This window comes from Mercenaria mercenaria, chromosome 1 (assembly GCF_021730395.1).
Source record: "Mercenaria mercenaria strain notata chromosome 1, MADL_Memer_1, whole genome shotgun sequence".
Classification (NCBI taxonomy): Eukaryota; Metazoa; Mollusca; class Bivalvia; order Venerida; family Veneridae; genus Mercenaria; species Mercenaria mercenaria.
The window spans coordinates 115,773,758-115,796,558 of NC_069361.1; the positions used below are offsets into that span (position 1 = coordinate 115,773,758).

The following is a 22,801-nucleotide window of genomic DNA, read 5'->3' on the forward strand; positions in this document are numbered from 1 at the left end:
GTTCGTTTGCGACCAGCATGGATCCAGACCAGCATGTGCATCCGCGCAGTCTGGTCAGAATCCATGCTTTAAGCTTTCAAAGCCTATTGCAACTAGAGAAACCGTTAGCGAACAGCAAGGATCCTGACCAGAGTGTTTGATCTGGGTCCATGCTGGTCACAAATGCACTATGTTGTTTTTCTCATGGTGCGACTCGAATGAATTTAGCTGAAGTGAGCAGAATCTGTCTTGAAACAATTCAATTTTTAAGTTGGTCAAATCTGTATTCCGACGACTAGCTACAGTCTGACAGATTGCCGTTTCAAAAAGGTGAGTATAAGTATCATCGCTGCGCCCACTTTCACGGGCTTACAAGTTGATGAAATCGTGATACAGTAGCACCACTAAGTCAAAGCGAGCTTGCAACATTTGTCAGCTTGGGTGACCTGTGGGTTTCCACGTTGATAATTCGTGTTTTGTCAGACAAAATTGTACCGAATACATGTGTATCTATGCATACATATAGTATCTTATATTGTACATTTGCTGAAGGAAGATTATCCGTGAGGGAATATTATTTAGAAAACATGCATGTCTTTGATTCTCACGGCAGTTCACATTGCAAACAATATCGAATGAATTTTAACTGAATGTTCTTTTATTTTTGTTCACTCTCGTATTGCTAAGCATGTTTTAGTATATTTTGTTCTTGATATAACGATGAACTGTAAATGTTCAAGTTATATCCATAAATTACTGTCCTGTTCATAAATCATCTCACTAAATTTGCGCTAATTAGTGTTAATTGGCAGTATCAACGCCTGAGGAAATCCATATCACTGCTGATTATCGATTTTCTATAAATAGCCTAATTAACATGTGGTCATATTTTGCGTGCTTGAAACGAAAACGAGACAATGTAGTCGAAAATTCAGAAACATTCTTAGATCACTAGGGTTGCATTAATATAATATCTTACAATTTGATAGCCATGACGAACATTTAAGTTTGTTCTGACATATTTGAAAAGTGTTACAGCTTGCTGGAAAAGCTATCAGAGGTACAAACTGGTATTGTCTATGGACCGGAAATGTTTGGAAACTTTTCCGTTGAAATTCCGTGTCTATTTTTAGCCGCGGATTATTGCTAGCAGAAGTTATTGTTCTTTATCAAAAAAGCCTTTAATTTCGGGAGTTATACATGTGACACTGCGGTTAGGAAACATTTTTGAATTGTCAGTCTGGATTCCCAGGCTAGGTTTCTATATATATATAAGCTACCTTTTCTACGTTATAAGCTACGTGACCTCTGGGGCAGTACTATGCAATAGCTAACAAGTCAAATGGTTTATCGCGGCCAGAAATTTGTACAAACCGGACAGAAGTTGCGAAATTGTCATTTGTGCAGAAATGAAGCGTTTACCATAATGTCCAGTACTGGACAGGTATAGTGACCATGCACGGACACAGCCAATTTTCTCAGAGGGGGTCCGATCCCCTGCCCCCACCCCCCATCCGCCCTGGAAATTTTGCAATTTGGCACTTCATTTTTTGCATTCTGGGACAGTTTTATGGAGTAACCTGTTAAATTTGCGAAAATGATAAAATCAAGCTTTCTTGAAGGTAAAATTCTTAATTTCTTTTAGATAATAATATGAATTATGTCGGGGTCGTATGTAGCAGCAGCCGCATATAATTTACATGCAGTCCTAATGTTGCCTTTTTCGAAAAACATTTTCTTTCCTTCTTGTCTTCTCTCCTTTTTTAAAGATTTTCCAGAGGGGGTCCGGACCCCCGGTCCCCACCCCCCATCTGGATCCGCGCATGGTGACATATCATGCTTTCTGTTTATGCAGGTAAACTTGTGTTTGGTTAAATTTCAACAGAGCACAATTGTCTGAACAGTGTACAAACTCATTACTGTTTTTTCAGGCAAGGGTGGAAAAAAGTGGTAGACAATGAAAGCAGTAACATTTTTATTAAAAATATAAACAATGAGACAAACATTTCCAACATCTTTGGACGGTTCAAAAATCCCATGTTAAACATACGATAAAGTCCGAAACGCGTGAAAATGTTCCGATTGTAAATCGGGTGAAGTAAGCGCTCTATGTAGATTATGCGTCTAGATTGATTAATCTGGGCGAGTCTACTTACTTATTACTTGAGGATGAAAAAAATACGTGTTTTTTAAATGTTGGTCTTAAACAAGGGTGGCGGTTGAACTACTAAAAGTACAACAACAGTTGATTCACAACAAATCGTACGGTCTGTTTTATAATCAGTAGAAGCTAGTCGTATTTACGCTTATGAGACCTGTTTCACCCATAAGTAAAGAATTGACAGGTCCATCATGAAATATTTTCCCCATCGTGCAAATACTTGTCCTATTCAATATGATCGCGGCCTCAATCAATATCATCGCTCCAGTTCAGGTGACATGAGGTCATATCGTTTATTCACGTGACCATAAATTTCCGTCCGTTATCGCATCTCCTCAGAAACTACTGGGGGATTTTGACCAAACTTTGTCAGAATGATGTGTTGGTAGTTTGGTACCCTAGTTGTGTTCCCCTGAAAATTAGACTGGTTCAACAATTTTTAATTGGGTTATGGCCCTTTGTTTATTTTGATTTCTAATATGATTTTATACTAGTAGTGGCTAGATGAACTAGCTTTGACATGAGTTGACCTTGATCTTGACCTAGTGACCTACTTTTACATTTCTGTAGCTGCAGCCTTCAAATTTGGACCACATGCATGGACCACATGCCAGTTTTGTGTACCGAAATGAACTTTGACCTTGATCATATAAATCTATTGACCAATCACTTTGATATTTGGTATATACCTTGTATGAAGTCAAAACTACCAGTTGGTATTAGAGGTCACTGGATCAAAGGACTGCAATGACCTGGGTTTTGACATAGATCTAGTTACCTACTTTTAGGATTTGAGCTAGTTTTGAAATTCTGAACATTCAAAAATGGCTCAATGGTGGGCGCCAAGATCACTCTGTGATATCTTATTTATTTATTTATTTATTTATTTTCTCAACCCTCGGGACAGCTTGGATAAAAACCTCGCTAACGCTCGACTGTCCCTCGGGTAGTCCTCTTTGGTCGGGTACTAAATGTCGTTTTTCTTGATCTGTCTTCTGCAAAATTATTCATGTCTGTATAGGTTGTTACGCTTTTTTATACACATGTATATTTATTAGAGCATGTTTATGTTTACCTACCGTACCTTCTGGTTTTCCATTGCGTATTTAAAGGATATGCCTGTTTTACATTATGATAATTGATCTTTTATACTGGGGATTAAAAGTGGGGGTTTGCAGCGTTTTTGTTGGTAATAAATGGTTATGCACAGTTATCCTAAGTAATAATGGGCTGATGCATATATGCAACGTTCCTGCAAGTAACAGAGCAAAACATTTGTCAAGCCTGTCTAGATCTTTCGAAATTGGCACTCTATTAATCGGATGCGTGACGTAATTGAATGTGTGTAGTGGCATTAACATTTTGCTTCAGTATTGTCAATCTTATTCAGACTAGCCTATTGAAAAAAAATCTGGTACAGTTACATTACATTGTATGCGTATGTAATTATAAGGTTATCAACTTTGTATGGAATTCCATAAACGACAGCGTCCTGCTTACTGCGTACTGCTTACTGTGCATATTTTATAACAAAAACATCAAAACATTCCGAATGACTGCTTACTGCCCACTGCCTACTGCGTCCTGCTTACTATTTACTACCTACTGCTTACTGCCTACTACCCACTACTTAGTGCCTACTGCTTAGTGCGCAGTAGGCAGTAAGCAGGACGCTATCGTTTATGGAATTCCAAGTAAGCAGTAGGCTGTAAGCAGTACGCAGTACGCAGTAAGCAAGACGCTGTCGTTTGTGGAATTCCATAGCTTTGCATCGGTAAATATGCACTCGTTCTTTAGCGGAAGAATATTGCGCTCCTAAAGTCTTACAATCTATTTCCGCTGCAGAACTTGTGTATAGCTAATGACCTATACTTATTGTTTTGTTTTTAAATACGAACACCATTTCATAACTCTAACATTGAAGTTAAACTGAGAGGGCACATGTGCCGATAGAAAAATAATTGTGTCCAAGAGGGTTCCTGTGTCGTGTGCAGAAAGTCAAGAGGGTTCCTGTGTCGTGTGCAGAAAGTCAAGAGGGTTCCTGTGTCGTGTGCAGAAAGTCAAGAGGGTTCCTGTGTCGTGTGCAGAAAGTCAAGAGGGTTCCTGTGTCGTGTGCAGAAAGTCAAGAGGGTTCCTGTGTCGTGTGCAGAAAGTCAAGAGGGTTCCTGTGTCGTGTGCAGAGAGTCAAGAGGAATCCTGTGAGGAAAAATTGTGTCAACTGATAAAACAAATGTAACAATAAAAAAGCAATGGTATATAGCTACGCCATTCCGTGGGCCATGTGTTTTTATGCACAAAAATGTGTTTAGGACGAAAAATTTGATTTTCCGAGCTTACTGACGTTGGAGTTCATTGTTTAGCACAGAGAGTGTCCTGTGCGCGAACAGAAAAGGGATCCGTTTTCTCATTTTGTATAGAGAGGGATCCGATATGGGTATACACCGTGAAAGCTATTGTAGCGCAAATGATCGTTTATTGTGCATAAGGTTATATGAATTACATGTACATTACATCACAATAAATATTAATGGAGCCAACAGATTTATTTGAAAACATGACTGTTCTTTTCTTTCTTGATAGAACAGGTACCAACATTTATATGGCAACACTGTCATCAATAATCAATATATCCTTGTTTCATATTATACTCTCTCTTCGTAACACAGCCATTCGGGTATAAGTCTCCCATGCAAATAAAAGTTTCCCGTGCATGCAGGATCACAAGGATCGTCATTTCTGAAAAATATTACATGCACAGGATTTATTCTAATACAACCGCTGAAATTTAAATAATAGTTACTGTAAAGGAGATGTACACTGACCATTGGGTCAAAGAACGTGAGTGGTGTACCGTGGTAAAATTGAAATGTAAACAATGTCTCTTCAGATTATAAAAGTCCACACAGAAAAATCACGAGGCCTTAGCACCTACATAGTATTCTCAGTATACACTAGCTTACCCGTGGTCGAATAGAAACAACGTAGCTCAATTACAGTCAAAAGGTCGACCAACACATTACACACGCGCGCGCACTCGTGTATGTTTTTTATCACGCACATACGGGAAAAGCTTTCCTAAGAATTACTGCTGCGTTTAGCCCGCCTTAGCGATCAAATATTCTGTACAGTTTCTAGAACATGCATTTAAGTAATATTATGAAGTTATTTTCACAGCCGAATAGTAAATATTTAAGATAATTTTGAAACTTTACTTGAATAGTTTAAGGATTGAAGACACACTTACAAGCACCTTGCACTTGGAAATGCCGGGCACCTGCTTACTTGACACGGATTCACAAAGCAATATCTTGTGTTAGGGGGACACCATGCTGAAAAAAATGGCATACCATAATAAACTTTTTGTTCATGTATGTTACCGATTTTAGAAATTAATAAAATCGCTCAAAGGAATAGTTATTACCATCAAAATATGAATCACTGATTATAAAGAAAACAGGAACTACATCACAGCAACACAGCTATACATTCAGCTGTTTTAGTTTTAACTACAAATTGAACTCAATCATCACATTATTAACAATATTGTCAAGATATTCTTACTTCTAAATTCATCATTATCTTGTGAAATTCTGTCAATGTTTGCCATTTTGGTCAATGCAAAAATAAACAACAACAAAGATCTAAGGATGATTTTATTGTATCACATCCTCATTCTAGATTTATCATCCTTATTACATAGAACATTCGAAATTAATGACTTTAAGCATGATTTTAAAATATGAATGGAGATATTATATGTGAAATATTTGAAAATAGTGTCTTCTTGATAGAGTAAATTAGCGAATAGAAATTCCTACACAAGATAAACTTTAAATAGTATTTTGATGAAGAAATTCCAGTACTCAGAAGAAACATTTACCTAGTGTAATTTTCGGCAGAGTCTCTGCCTTCTTCAGCACTGACTGACCGGTTATGGTAGGTCACGTGACGTAGGAAGGTCACGTGATCGGAGGAGAGGTCCGTAGCCGGGGGGAAGCTCCAGGCCCTCGTCTCGATTGAGCGATGGTCTCCGCTGTTTTATTTCTATAGCCTCTTTGACTTTGCGTTTGATAAGTCCACTTTCACTTGTCAGAATCTTAGTATCTACGGACCTCTCCTCCGATCATGTGACCTTCCTACGTCACGTGACCTACCATAACCGGCCAGTCAGTGCTGAAGAAGGCAGTGAGACACTGCCGAAAATTACACTAGGTAAATGTTTGCTCTGAGTACTGGAATTTCTTCATCAAAATGTTAAATCCAGAGCATGGGAACAACATAATCAGTTGTTAAATAGTATTGATTGCTCGAGATGAAATGGTTTTTACCTCATTTCACTGAGTTATGAATGATTTAAAGTAAGTGAAAAATGGTGCCCAATTAATGAAACTGTTTGCATGTATTCATACAAGTTCTATACTTACATAATAAGTAGAAGTTCGGTTTAAATCAGAATATAAAAATAGTATTAATTTATATTATACATTACATGGTATCGGCCTTCCACTGCCACTTCCACCTACATAAAAGACAAAATATTATTGTTTGGTCTGCATAATAATGTAGGAATCGTCTTTAAGTGTGAGTGGAGAACAAAAACAAGAGCAACGCTTGATGATTTCATCGCTCGCCTGCAAGTGTTGGACAGTATGTAAGAAAATAGTTAAAGTGATTAGTTCTGATTTTCTAAATACAAATTCTAATAAAATGCATGTAAGAGTTATGGTTCTTGGTCTTCTTACTCATCTAATGATGATTTACAAGTGCGCAGAGATTCAACGCTGTAGCTCTTATATTTTTTTGTCAAAATGTGGACTTAAACAAAGATTTTAACCAATTTTAACCAAGAAACCATAACCATAAAGATAGATGACAATGAGAAAAGGTACAAAGCACAAGATTGATGGATGTATTTCATACTCCATTTTTTCTTTAAAATAGCTTTACAATAGGAGACCGGACCCACAGCATATACTGATATATTTTGAATGTGAGGTTTCAGTACAAATGAGTATTTCTCAAAACAGACAAGCAATGTGTTTAGGCCTAATTTCGTGTTATTTAAAAAAGTGTACTTAATTAACGATTTTGAAATATTTACTTATCAAGACAAATAGTCGCAAAGGCGAAAATAACTGCCCAGGAAACATTCGGTATACCATACACATTAAGCTTTCTTACCCCCGCGTGGTATTCCAGAAGGCGATCCTTTCCACTGAGTCCGCCAGTCGCGTGACATTCGGCCAGCTGCATCTGTAAAGAGAATTTGAAATGGGTAATGTAAACATAATTCTATTCATTGTAGGTGTGTCTTTCTTCAGGATACGATCATTCAATTTTGGCTTTGACACTGAGAACGGGAGCGAAAGAATATATCACAACATATAACAAACGCACGCTTCCAACCTTGTGGAAATGCGAACTTCAGAAAGATTCTCAATCATTTTTTTACATTAAATTGAATAAAATACCTTTTGTTTAGCTTATATCTTAAAACGATTTTTTTTTCAAATTTAATGGCACATACAAGATGAAGGTGGGTATATCTAACTGGTATAGGAAGAGCGAGTGCATATTTCCCGATGCAAAGATAATAACCTTTTTATTACATACGCATCTACACGTATAGATATTATTTAAATATCATAAATATGTTCAATAGCCTGAACAGGATTGACAATACTGAACTAAAAAGAAAAAAGTAGTGCAACAACACACTGAATTACGTCACGCACCCGATATGAAATTCAGGCGTCAGTGTATGGAAAAATATTGACGTTTCTGGTACCAATGTAACTTAATGGGGAATAAAAACGAGTATGTAATAATATGGAATATTGAAGTCAACACGTTGACGTTAGTTCATGTGCAACGTGTAAAGTCTCATCCTGGACAACAGGGTTGCTCTCGCCATGTACTTTCAGTCTTTATATTGCTTAAGCGCCAAAAAAAATGAAAACCATTAAATTACATTTGAAAAAAACAACAACAAAAACAACAACAACAAAAAACAGATATACATGTATTTTAAATATGCGTATATATTAATACGGTGTATATGCATGTGGCAGTGACCATGGTGAGCGATTTTTGTTTTCCCGTTTAGAACTTTTCGTGATTTGTGGCAAATATTGTACACCCGCCAGCAACGGCTTATTTGCTTATTTGATAAAGTAGTCCGTGACTATTATATTAAGAAAAGCTATGCGAGATAGAATCTCGTATCTAATAATAGTTCTAAAAGAACATATCATGTAACAAAAAATTGTCTTTCAATGTTCAAAATAATTTTAATTTATCATAAAAAATATGTTAATTTTGATGCTGTCTAAATGTTGTTGAAATATTTTTAAATAATACATGCATTGTACAACAACATATCTGCCAAAATTTATACCTTGTGCTTCAACATACAAGATAAGTCCTAACACTATAAAATTCCAAAATTTAGACATTGCAGTTGTTTACACTACCAAAGAATTATGATCAGTAATTTTGAGTACAGTCACTGCATGTGTTTTATTTTGTTATAGCTAGAAACATTGCAAATTGTCGCTGCTTAATAAATTATAGTACTATCATATGTCTAATTTACAAGTTCACATGAAGTTCATGGGAAATAAAAATCCGTTGCAAATTGCAAACGAAATTTGACATATGATGCCTGACTGATGTGCGAAAAAAAAACTTTAATGCCAGCATTATGTCTCATTATATATTATTTATGCACAAGTAAGCTGATATCTGTACAGTGTCAGTAAGAATACAATAAACTCGGGATAACTGGACACGAAATAGCCCATTTCTATATGTATGCAAGCGTATTCGCAACAAAGGGAATCTGGACATTTTTTAACATTTTAATCAGATTCTGTAATGAAATATTTACGATTTAAGACATTGTTTTAAACTTTCCGAAACTCGTAAAAGCTGGTCATCGGCCTGCTTATCCCTTACCATGCTGGACACGACTGATTCTGCCTTTGCGACCAGCCTGATCATGATCTGCATTGCTCGCTGTTCAGCAAGTATCTTTTTGGTAAGCACCCCATTTAAATTAATGGTACTGTCAAACTTGTAAGATGAACAAGTTCATCATAGAAATTTAGCAGGTTATTATGCAACTACTCAATATAACCAAGACTGGAAGAGCTGTGGATATGAGTTTACTTTAGTTTACGTTTACTTTCAATGCCAAAGAACCTGCATTTTTCAACAGGGAGTCTGTGGTTTGTAGTACGAAATCTACATAGTGATATTGCTAGATTTGTAGGTAATATATCAAGGTATCTACCTATCTTCCATTCAGTCAAACCCCTTGCGAGGACATAGACTTTGACAAGCGTCAGCTGACAAAGAGAGAAAAGAATAAAAACATAAATGCAATTTTATGCTCACATAAAAAATTTTATGGAGTATGTAGGAACCGAGAGGACCGACTTTCATTCGGGACGGCGGTTAATCCTTCCCAAGCTATTCTATATCTATACATAATTAACATTATCCAATCATTTTCCAGTATCAGGTCACGTGTTCCTTATAATCCAATCGGAAACAAAAACTGCCAAAAACAGGCAACCATTTAACAAGAGTGCGCATAGCACACAGCACTGTCAGTCCTTCGAATCAGAGTATGGACAATGCTATCTCTACTTCAGCACACATTAACACGACCCACGAAAGAGTGACTCTCTCCTGCAACAATGGGCACCCTCCAGTACTTAACAGTATAGCTAACCCTGATACAAGCATGAACGTTGTGAATTCCTCACAAATTCCTGTTTTCTCCGCGGCACAAACAGATCAGGATCTGGCTCCAATCCCTTCTCATACGAACACAGTGAACTCAAACACTGCACCTATCATGGAACAACCACTGGATATGGATACCGAGTCAAGTGAAGACAGTGCTTCCGACCTAGAGGAGGACACAAGAACAATAGAAGCAGTAGCTCATCATCACGTTAATAATATTAATCATATGGAAGGTAACGGCATCCAGTTTGTTCAACCGGTATCTTCATCCATCCTCTTCCAAATTACAAAATCCATTCAGAAACGGATATGGAAGCATAAATTTGTAGATATGGCCGCCCTCCTTCCGTCCACTTCAACTCAACAACCCATCCAGTATACCTTACAGATGGATACCCAATCAAAGTTAAGTCTTACGCCAAACTCGCAATCCAAAAAAATTACGAATATTGAATCTTGGACAACGGCCTTTTTACGTTTTGCCGCTGTCTATTCGGTCAAACACCCCCTTGAAACCCCTCAACTGATGAAATATGGGGAAATAGTCAGGGACATCGCAACACGAAGACCAGGCTTGGCCTTTCTTTTCTATGATACACAATTTAGAATGTTAAGGGAATCTGTTCAATTACCATGGGACCGTATACACACTGAATACTGGTTAATGGCTTGCACTTCCTTTCAACAACCTTCGGTCACCTCCTTTCGACCCAAAAGTGCAAACCGCTTCGCAAATCCCCGGGCCAGACGCTTTCTCGACAATACCTGCTGGCCCTTCAACAAACGAACTCAGTGCCATAACCCAAGATGCACAATCCCTCATGCATGTGGCTTCTGCAGAGGCCCCCATGCCGCTTACAACTGTTCCTTCACCAGCAAAGGTCAAGCCGCCAGATCAGGACATACAGCTCAATACCCTACAGTCCCAGCCAGGCCTTCCAACACCCAACACAATAACCAGAAAGCCCAAAAATGATTCCTCAGTAGTTACTCCAATAAGAGTCTCAATTTTAAAATCATACTTGACTTCCTACCATCTAGCCGATTATTTAATTCAAGGTTTTACCAACGGTTTCAAACTTGGCTTTATTGGTCCGCGACTTGACACTTTCGCCCAAAATTTAAAATCCTGCATGGCCGATCCGTCTCTAGTACTCAGTAAAATTCAGCTAGAGATAGAGGAAGGCCGGATCTGCGGCCCCTTTAACTCTCCACCTTTCCAACAGTTTCGGATCAGTCCTATAGGGTTGGTCCCTAAGAAAACGCCAGGTCAATATCGCCTTATTCATCACCTTAGCTACCCCAAAGGTCAATCCGTCAATGATTTCATCGATCCCAACCTCGCGACAGTGCAGTACTGTACATTCGACGATGCTGTTCGTCTGCTCCTTGATCTGGGTCCCGGCACATTATTTAGCAAAACTGATATTGATTATGCCTTCCGCCTAATTCCTGTCCATCCAGATTGTATCAAAAATAGGTTAAAAACAGTTTGTTTTGTTTTGGGTTTAACGCCGTTTTTCAACAGTATTTTAGTCATGTAACGGCGGGCAGTTAACCTAACCAGTGTCCCTGGATTTTGTACCAGTACAAACCTGTTCTCCGCAAGTAACTGCCAACTTCCCCGCATGAATCAGAGGTGGAGGACTAATGTTTGCACACACAATGTCGTTTATCACATAGTCACGGAGACCATACGCCCTGCCCGAGGATCGAACTCACGACCCCGCGATCCGTAGACCAACGCATTGAGCTAAGCGGGCGGGCGGGCAGGTTAAAGCCCTACTCCGCGGCTATTCAAATTCTATTGTGTGCATGCATCCCCTGATTACAATACGTAACAGTTAACGGCCACGCGCCACACTTTATTTCAAAGTTCATAGTCTGGATTTTCACGCTTTTTCAGTGACAATTTGAGGTTAAAAGGTAGGACTGGAGCAGGTCTTCAAAAACAGAGCAGGATAGAGCAGGTTTCTAGGGGGACACGTGTTCAACCTGGCAGACTGCCCGGCTGAACTGATTAGCTCCAAGGTAGACAATATTTTCAGGGAGTGAGCTTACTTTGACACTGTTTTATCTATTAACTTTGATTTCAATGACAGCCGCTATTTGATTGTATGAAATGAATAAATAAAGAAGTAAAAAGTTGAAATTCCGTAAGTCATTTACGAAACATCACATGATGGATATTTTGTATTCCATTGTTTACGGTGTGTACGTAATCACATTATCATTGAATTTGAATGAGTAGGTTTTCATCAGATATTGGTAGAACATAATACGGAATCGATCCCTCTGTGGTAACAGAGGATTCCCGATTGAGGCATTGCCTTATTTCATATTAAATCATATTACTATGAAATGATTGTAAACAAGTTTATGCGACTTGTTCTATCATGATTAAATGCAGACCAGAGACACGTATACCGGCAATTCCTTGTCTTAGCCACATAAAGACCTTTCTTGTAAACAGGGACGCTCGTTGACCTTTTCCAGTCAAGAGGGACAATGCCTAGAAAAAAGATATGTCTCATTTTCTGTCAAGCTCGCCGGAAGCCCACATATTGTAGGAATAAACAAGTGTTCAGATCAAAACTAAGCTGCAAGACCCAGCTGATCAATTTTACAGACGTTATGGGATAGTCATGGATTTTTAAAAAAAAACATTTATAACGTTGATCATCATGAGCTTATATATAAACTAAACTGTTTATGAAGAGCAGCACGGATGAAAGGTAACGCTCGCTGGTCACGTTTTTCCTTTCAGATACTCCTCAGGACTCGGTCCTTGGCACTGTCTACCTCTGATACATAAACGATATCACTGATACAGCAAAAAGGTAAATCCCTCGAATTTGCTGACAACACAAATGTCTAACTTACCATCGACTCACGGACGGACGGTAAACATCTGCTCTCTGGAATCTTGGGGCAAAGACTGTGCCAAGGAATTAAAGCCAGTTAAATGAGAGTCACCTGAAAGAATGCCCAGTTATCTTCTCCCGTATCCTATAGAACTGTAAAATGAGAGTCCAGAGAGCTGTTGCTACAAATGTCTATAATAAAACGAGGAACAAGTCGTGTAGCCCAAATGTCGCACTACCTCCATTGGATGTCTCTAGAACACCGTATAATTCAATACTCTTTTCTGTTTATATATCATCAAGTAATGAGCTAGCTGGAGTATAATATTGTTTTTTTTGTCGACCACTATCACCTGACTCCAACACGGAACCTAGATTTTCTCATACACCTGTCATTCTACTATTTCCGTACAAGGTAATGGTTAATGTTTGGTAAAGGTCTTTCAAACGGCGGCTTTAGTCTTTCAAACGGCGGCTTTAGGCATGAAGGTAGTAATTCGCCGGATATGCCTCTGTGGTCCACTCGAATGTAGTCAATATAATTATGCCTAGTAAAAGCCCTTTTCATGCCAGATACTAGTATAAGCTTTATTGTTTGAAAGTGAAGAGGAATGACTGTGGGTGGGTTTAAACTACCTTATTTGATTCAAAAGTTATGTCGAAGCAGTTTGGTAAAACGAAAGTGAACGTCAATATTTTCTGATGTCTACCTGATTTAATCATATTTTATTGCTTCTGAACACATAATACATAGCACATATACATAATAAGTAACAAAAGCAAATGGGTTGGGTGTCTACCTACGCAATATTAGCGTTTCCATCACGTGACCATGCTTTAATTGCATTATGTTCAACCCCATTTTTTATGTTATTTATTTTTGAAGCTTCACAGAATCCTGTGACAATTTTAATAGAGATCTTTAATTCTATCACGACCCCACTTAATTTCCTTTTCAGACAAAGTAGACAGTTTGTATGTCACAATTATCATATAGTACAAGTAAATGTATATCATAGCGTCAAACGTCACAGCAGCGCGCTGGAAAAGAAACTACACAAACTAGTTCTTCAAAGACGTGCGAAATATTAAAATTGAAAAGATTTATCTTATTATATAATTTAGTGACTGCTTTTCAATACTAGATGCCCACGGGCAACATGTCGAGCCCGCCAGCTGTCAAAAGGACTGGGAGTTTCACAAGACACTCCCTGTCTCTTTGAGGCAAACATTTACGCCAAATAAAAAAAGAGATTGCAAAAAGTTACAATATAAATTATCTAAAGTAACAACAAAGGGACGTAAATCTTAAAAAAAAATTCTAAGTCCACACAAAAATCCTCACCAGCAGAGATAGGTCAAAATTCACCTGAAAATTGGATGTAACATGCATGTCAGGCACGTATCCAGGTGGGGGGCCAGGGGAACCGCCCCCCCCCCCCCCCCACCCAGCTGGCTGGCTAGTTACGATTTTTATTACTATGGGGCTCTCATTTAACAAATTTATACACCAGCGCAACTGGCTTGATTTGACAGCAATACACAGGCTAAAGAGCCATAAAACCGTGTCCAGTAGTGGAAATTAGCCCTAGGCATGTCACATGCTTCATTGATCGCTTGATCGGTACTTGATTGGGTAGTGGAGAAACTATTATGTTTTTTCTCTTTGGAAGTGTTATAAAATGATCATTACATTGTTGGTTTTGTTAAGTAAATCATAAAATGAATCTGAAAATTGAAACATTATGATGGTTGTATTTTGTTTTTACATTAAGGCACATTCCCCAAATTTATTAAATTGATAGATATTTATCCTATCTTTTTATTTTACAACAATTATGAATTTGAAACTACTGTATCAATTATAGCTCTTTGATCAATTTTACTCTTTTGGGTCCAATAACCTTACTTAAAAACTCTCATAGTTTTAAAAGTAGTTTCTCAGTAAATCTTGCAAAACGCATCTAAAACTCGTTACTTATGAGGGGTTTTATACATAAAAATATCATTTAATATGTGCTGTGATGTTATAGTTTGTACAGTCAAAGAAGTATAAAATACACATCTATTTATTTTTATAGATCTCTGGTACAGTTAAGAGTTCATTGTCATTTGAAATCTGTGATGTAAATAGTAATTGTCATAATACTTCGTTTGTTTTGTTGGAAATCTAAAAATATTTGGCCATTTTGCAAATAGGATACCCTTAATAATTAGACTAGCCACTAGACTGATAATTACGATATTTCTATGATTTTTTTTATGTTCATAGAGACAAAAGCCAGTCTATTCTAGAGATTTTCTAAGAGGACTGATGTTAAAATTGTAATATTGGACATAGTATATAGACTGGCTCAGTTCATAACATGAAATCATAAAAATGTGAAAAAAAATCATCATAGTCTAGGAGCTAGTCTACTTAATAATCATCTTAAAACTTCAACATTTTTTTCAACTGGGTATCATACAGAAAAATAAGCCCATACACTGTAACTGTACAATCATACATACATTGAAAAGGCTTGATGAAATGATTAAAAAGTAGACTTTTCCTTAAATATATAATACATTCATGCATCCTTAAAGGTGTTTCAGGTAGCAGGAAAATGCATCTATTCATGTGCCATATTAAAAAAAAATTCACAATCGGGAGGGGATACCCCTCCCGAACCCACCCCAGGTTGGGCCCCCCAGCAAACAAATCCTGCATGTTGTACTACAGAAAAGTGGTCTTGATTTTTCCCTACGACCAGTAATAAAAAAGTTACGAATATAAGCTATTTATAGTAACAACAAAGGGAAGTAATTCTAATATCTTGCGCTTGACACTCCGCCTCATGATGATGAACAACTGTGCCAAGTTACATCAAAATCCCTCTATGCATCAAAAAGAAATGCTCCAGAAAAAGTCATTCTTATATCTGACTTTTGACCTCTAAGTGTGACCTTGACCTTAGACCTAGGGACCTGGGTCTTGCGCATGACACTCCGCCTCATGATGGTGAACAATTATGCCAAATTACATCAAAATCTCTCCATGTATGAAGAAGAAATGCTCCGGACAGTCATTTTTGAATTTGACCTTTGACCTGTAATTGTGACCTTGACCTGTGAGATAAGAACTTGGGTTTGCGCATGACACTCCGTCTCACTGAGATTAACATTCACGCCAAATATAATCAAGATTGTCAAAGTTATGGTCCGGACAAACAAATCCGGACGGACGCACGGACGCACACACACACGCACGCACATATACCGAACAGCCATTTGGACAACTATATATATGTCTTCGCATCCGCAAGCGGGCTCGACAAAAATCATTGTTTGTCGGTCAGATGCGTATTATTATGTCACTTGCGCCGTCGTGATATAATTCCTCCGCATCTGAACTCCAATGATTTTATTCAACGACAAATCACAAAAGGAGAAATATTATTGCTTAAGCAAAATATAATTTAGTTGATGTGACAGGACTGTCTTAATAAATTGAACAAAGTGAAAAATAATGTCACTGTTGACAATTATAATATTTTGCCAAACGGGTATAAGTCCAGATTAACAAGAAATTATCGGTTTAAGAACAGCTATATGGGTAATATAACTCATTAATTAATTCATTAATAGCATGGTAAGACAAAGAACTGAATACTGCATATTTTGCATTATTTTTACCCCACGACTAATGCAGAATAGAGCCTTTCTATATAGTTTTATAAGAACATCTTTATCAGTCAATATAAATTATGAAAATGGTACATAAAATTTACTTAATATGCAACTTGAAAAATGTTTGTTAAAGCTAAGCATGTTGTGTTTATAAATCAAAAAAGCTATACTAGTATTCCCAGAATATGACAATGGTTAGTACAAAATTTAAGTTGATGTTATATGAGCTAGGTAGTTTTTGCGACTTTTTCCAGTCGAATCTAGTGATGAACAAAGACAGATTTCTAGGTGGGCTCGATTCATACAGCACCGGGCAATCCCGACACCGAAATGCGTCGTGAAATTTCTAATGTGTCGCGGGTGTACCGAATTTTGCGCGCGCGCAACTAGCCCGGCTGAAACGAGTGCAGATCGGACGAAATCAGGATGCATAATCGAGGCCACCTAGAAACTGAAAGATATTTGAAGGAGACAAAATTTCCAGTCGTTGGAATAGCAATAACCTCTCAGTCCACAGATAAATGTTTCTTGCTGTAATTTGAATAATACTTGTAATTTACATTTGTATACCCGTACTTGTTGGATTTCAGTTCTGTTTCACCTGCAATGCTAAAAGTTGTACTAAATATAAAACATATAAATGAACTTTCTGAATAGTGTATATATAGGAACTTATGTGTATTTGTCTGCAGCTTTGTCCTTTGTGAAATGATAAGGGTTATAAATAAGATTAAAATCTAGTATTGTGTTCATAGAGAAGTAAATGTGTGTTTTTATGTGTAAAATACCAATAGAAAAGGTTGATAAAATATTTTAACTTTGAATTTCGTATAATATAAAGTTTCTTGGTGTACCATCTTTTTGGTAAAGTAACACCACAGACTGTTAACCTAGAGACAAATTAAAAAAAAAAAAAGCTTGGGTTATAATCAAAATAGCCACAGAACCGCGACGAAAATATTGTGAACTTGAAATGGTAAATTGTTTACAGTTGCATCAACGTGAACATCTAATATTTGTATAATGATGCCGATATTGTATGTTACACCATAGACTTGAACAAAAATAAGTAAAAATGTTCTTTCTTCCTGACGGTAGAATTTCCATTGCCATATGAAACTTAAATTATTTTGACACCGACAATGAAATTATAATAGAAGGAGTTATACTCTTTGATCCTATCCTAACAGAGATGTAAGAGAAAGCTGTTTGTTTTTTGTGTTTTATTTTCAATGCAAAAGATGAAATGTGTTGATAGATGTGTTTTTGTTTGTTTCATCACGGACATAGATCTGAAGGACTTATGACTTTGCGTATGTTAAGGTTTCACCTGGCGGGGATAACTTTTATTTACACTGTCCTGTGACTTTAGAACATGGTGGGGGTAAGAGTGAGGTTGAGTGCACCATAAACCGGTTTGAGCTCCCCAGTGGTGGTTTTGCTACTGACTTTTCTAAGGCGGTGCCCCACTGTGTTCCTTTATTTGTTTGTTTTGTCCTTGTGTGTGTGTGTGTGTGTGTGTGCGTGCGTGCGTGTGTGTGTGTGTTGATCGTGTGCGCATTTTGGGAGGCTGTGTTTTTAGAACGTGGCTTTCCCTGTTGGATTTTCTTCCTTGTTTTGTTTTATTTATTTAGCACAAAAAAAAATATTTTGAAGATGTTTGTTTATTTTGTCGGCCGCATCGGTAAATGGATATACATATAGCTAAAATTTGTATTGTATATCAGTCCGCCGTCATTTGGGTCATAGTAAAGCAAGTCACAGGGCCTCTGATTGGTTAAAAATGTATATTAGATATTCTGCAGTGTATATTTCGATTTAAAGTGTCTCCCATTGGTCTCGTCTAATCTGTGGTCTGTGGTACGAAATCTACATAGTGATATTGTTAGATTTGTAGATAATATATCAAGGTATTCCTCATAGCAGTGCTAAAAATACGGTATACTAAACATTTTGAAAAATCGTTAACAGTGCTGCTCAAGGACTGCAATAACTGATCATATAATTTTGTTTTCACCAAAGCCTTATTTAAAATGAAGTACATTTGCAACGTTTTGATGTCTGAAGTATTCTGACAATCCCAGATCATTCAAACAATTTCTAACATATACAATCCATGGAGAGCTAGTAATACAGGTCTCCGGCAAAGTTAACATTGTTCTATACAAAATTTTACAGATCTTGTCTTCCTTTGTATTCAATAGCTTACTCCAGTAACATAATATCCTTGTATTAATAAGCAAATACATGTATATTGTTTAATACCTAATTCGCAATATAACTTAACAGTTGGTGTGGAATACTTCAGTTTAAATTTCCAGTACCAATTTCCAATACTTAGTTGGAACTGTTCAATTCACTTATATTTTCGAAGCCTGGGCCGAATCAGCCATACATGGTCCGAATCAGCCTCTGTCTATCTATCTTCCGTAGACGTCAAACCCCTTGCGGGAACGTAGACGTTTTGCGCGTCAAAATCATAAAGAGAAAGAATATAGTGATAAAAATTTAGAGTGGAAGAAACTAAAAAAAAAATAACTTTTGTGATATAAAAAGGTTAAAACTTGAGTTTGCAGGATAACTAGGGCGAGGCGTGTTCAAGGCTGCAAACTGCAGCACTGAACTGCTGTAGGGTAGGGAGGTGGGCGACACTGAGGGGAAGTTGGTTCCAATGGTACACTGTTCTCGGAAATAAGAAATTAATCTATAACTTAGGGAATGGCCATAGCGGACACACCGGGTCATTGGGGTAAGGTAATCTACAATTGGGATAGCAACCAGATCACGATGAATCTTCTAGAAGAGTTCACAAGTTTCAAACTGAACTCGTTCTTTCTGAGGCTCAGAACTTGGAACTCGGAGTCATCCATATGCGTGTTGGTCTGGACAGCGCTGATGTTGTTTCTGACCAATGTCATGATGCCTCCTTTTCGTCTGCCAATTCTGTCACAGAGGAAACACTGGTATCCTCTGACTTTGAAGGATTTCTCTGGCTGTAGGTGAGTTTCCTGAATGCAACAGACATTGATATCTTTCTCATGGAGGATATGCTCAAGTTCAGCTTTCTTGTTGAAGACACCCTCCGCATTCCAATGCATCAGCCTGAAAGGTTGATGCGAATTGGTTCTTCTTCTTGGTATGTTCCTCCTTCTTCTCTTTGCATGTTGTGGATTGAAGGAGAGACCCCCAGTAGCTGTGGGTGGACTCTGTCGAGGCTCAGAGCCCGGCACTGAATCCCCCTCGAGGGACCTCAGAGATTCAGCACCACATTTTTGAATACCGGATGGCTGTGTAGTCATAGCGATATTGCATGGTGCTGTGGTTCGTTAAGAGAGTGCCAATGGCCCAGCACCTCTGTCTTCAACTCTCTAGGTTTCTTTCGGGGTTACCTCACCCTTAGTTCCGAGTTAAAATACTATCCTGGGAACACAGGAGCTATTTGTCCCATAGCTGGGGGTCTGTTCATAGGCATCAGGGCGTGTCCACACACCGGTGGGCCTGGCATGCCACATGTCTGGAGGCAGACCTCCTCCGAGTCCCCTGCAGTTCTGCCTGAGGCCGCAAGGTGCTCAGTTACCGTGTGGCGCCAACTCGGAGGCACTGCAAAAGGGCTTGTCTGCAGAGAGGCTATGTACTGGCAGGGAAGACTTACGCACTCGGCTCCTTTTTCACCAGAAGGCTAGCCAGCGGTGGAGGCTTAAAGCGGAAGGTGACAAACACACAACACACAGCACACCACACTTGACGCATCAGCAGACCAATTGCCACACAAGGGATTTAGTAAATTCTGCGAAACTGTCAATGTCTAATTCATGTGGCTTGTAATAAGCACCAGTAACTAGGGACTTACTACCTACCAGGTCTAACTTTACCCAAAAGTCCTCACACTCGGACTGAAATTCGGGCATTTTTTGGACTGTGATACAGTTTCTTATTGCAATGAAGACCCCTCCGCCTGCCTGCTTGATACGGTCGCGACGGAAGATAGAGTAGCCTGTTTCCCATTATAACTGAATTGTACACCAAGATAGGAACATTCATCTAAAATGACAAGTTCGCTGTTATCATAGGAAAATTTATACTTTTACTCCTTCGCTTCGACCTGCTGAAGACAACAACTTTTGTCTTACTAGCATTAACCTGCGAATCCCACATTTTACAATATTACAATGTAGGATGGGAAATAAGTTGATTCACTTTGACCGTAAACCAACATATTATTCTCACGACTTGTGGTTATAATGAAACACCGTAACCAATCCGATGTTGCAGTAAACAGAAAGAAAATTGCTTTAAAATCAGCAACTGACCATTTAATCTGTTACTAGATTTGCAGAAGTAAATTTTCATGAAATTGTAATATACTGTATTCATGTGATTACTTATTTCTGCTGTTGGATTTGATGAGTTATCAAGCGTGTAAACGTAAATTTCGGATAGATTGTTTTCGGATAGGTTGCCATACATCTTCATTTTTAAATTAAGTAAACAATATAATGATGTTCAGTATTTTTGTATGAATCTGATATGAATAATGCTACATGAAAAAAGCTTCAGTATTGAACAAAATTTTGCCCATTGTGTCAAAGACCTGCGAAGCATATGATTCAGTCTCTTTCATAAGAGTCAGTGTACCCGGTTTCGCACTGTACGCGGTTTCGCACACCCAGTAAATTCATGTACTTTGTGAGAATTAAGCAGAAAATTCAACAATTCTTTGTTATTATTTCACGAAAGTGGGTTATTCCCTACATAATTTGACACAAGGGGTCCTTCCCCACTGGAGCCTCGTTCTGGTAAGTGCTATTGTAACTGTGGGAAACTTACCAGGTGGAATCAGTCTGTACTTTATGCTGTTCAGGACAATAGCCAAATAATATTGACTAGCAACACCAGCAATGTCTTTTCGTGCTGCCCGCGCCAAGGGAAATCACTCTTGCTGTGTTCCGGGTTCAGGCTATTGCCCCGTAGGCCGTAACAGACCGTACGCGAGCACTACACTCCTCCCCGTCCTATTGAAAGGAGGTAGTCCCTACACCATGGAAGTAGACCATGGTCTCTTGCTCATAAATATGAGATGTTCCTGGGTTTAACCAGTACTAGTATTGTGTCACTTCAGCCACAATACCACTGCTACCGGCGACCATGGATCTCCGCATCCATAGTGCACCAGATCAGCCCCTATGGCCCTAAACAGACTCAGTTCTTCTATAGATAGTCAGTGCTATCATAAGAACTGTTCGTACTCCAAGAATGGTCAGCAGCCGAACACTTACTAATAAACAACCTTTAGTCAAACAGACGGCTGACCCCAACCTCACTACCTGAGCTTTGCCTAACAGTGGGGGCCTAGGTAACCTTACTGCTAGTCCAAGCAGAGCTTAAGTCTCCTCTGTGACAGGGCCTTGCGGTGCCTGCCCTATCCTAGTAAAACTGTGTGAGGCCATACGTTCCTCGTCAAGGGTCTCTAGGACGAGGCTTCACCGGACTAATCTGTTTCTTAGTCCGATGTCCCAAAGAAGTTAAGCCATGACTGAGTTCAATAGCTTCCTCCTTCAGACTTTTCAGCATACCAAGATGAATGCCATCTTGACCTTAGTCACACTAACATAAAACACAATCTAACAGAAGAAATTGTTCCCTGTTTTACCGATTTGACTCAGCTACTGGACTGGCAAGAAACAGATCGGACCATGCCGGATCTGTCCTTTCTCATTACCAATCCAAAACATACAGCAATTTCTCATCCTGTTTCAACACTTCACTCAGCTCCACCACTAAGAACCACCAACTTCACAGTCCAATTTTATCCCTCAGAGCTCCTTGATCCGGTACCGAGATGGAATTCTGAAGGCTAGACCCCAGACCCTTTGTAGAGATAGAGGTACCTGTCGCACCCTTAAGCACGGCAAGTCTTTTGTTTGTCCTTTCCGGGGATAGGACCTCAGACTGTGAACTTGGTTGTCCTACAGTAGGCACTGAACTGACTGTCCAGACGTGACTGTATTACCGATTACCGAGGCCCTAAACAGCCTCAGTCACAACCCTCCTTGTGGTCACCATGTTCATGTTTACAACAGCATGTTTAAACATATCTACCACAAAGAAGCTTACTACCTCATAGTAGTCTAAATCCATACCAGCATCTGGTAGGCTACTTTTCTCAGAAGGGTCATCCGGCATCTGAGACTACTATTGTAAGGATTGGCTTGCCACTCTTACCCTCGGTGTCATCTGTGGTTCCCTCGTGATACCCGTAGTCAGTCGTACCCATGCCAATGTTGGTCTCAGTTTCCCCGGATGCTCTGTGATGTAACCTCCAGGTAACCCCTTTACCAATGGCACTGCGTCGTCTACATTAAGAAACCCGTAG

General features: G+C 38.6%; 2 protein-coding genes across 3 annotated transcripts in view; one reads left to right on the forward strand and one right to left on the reverse strand.

Annotated features, from left to right (window-relative positions):
- Nucleotides 1-4,669: 4,669 nt before the first annotated feature.
- The window catches only part of LOC123526151 (protein YIPF4-like), a 63,176-nt gene continuing 45,044 nt past the window's right edge, over nucleotides 4,670-22,801 (reverse strand). Inside the window, exons 5-8 of the mRNA XM_053521489.1 lie at nucleotides 7,322-7,393; nucleotides 6,630-6,659; nucleotides 5,385-5,469; nucleotides 4,670-4,876 (exon numbers count right to left, since the gene is read on the reverse strand). Of these exons, the coding sequence (XP_053377464.1) occupies nucleotides 5,434-5,469; nucleotides 6,630-6,659; nucleotides 7,322-7,393 (138 nt within the window). The 3' untranslated portion in view covers nucleotides 4,670-4,876; nucleotides 5,385-5,433. The remainder of the gene's footprint in view (nucleotides 4,877-5,384; nucleotides 5,470-6,629; nucleotides 6,660-7,321; nucleotides 7,394-22,801) is intronic.
- The window catches only part of LOC123526158 (kelch-like protein 28), a 71,215-nt gene continuing 69,083 nt past the window's right edge, over nucleotides 20,670-22,801 (forward strand). The window contains exon 1 of one of the 2 annotated variants that reach the window (XM_045305191.2): nucleotides 20,670-20,766. The gene's annotated coding sequence lies outside the window, so the exon portion shown is untranslated. The remainder of the gene's footprint in view (nucleotides 20,767-22,801) is intronic. The other variant, XM_045305207.2, reaches the window with a different exon arrangement.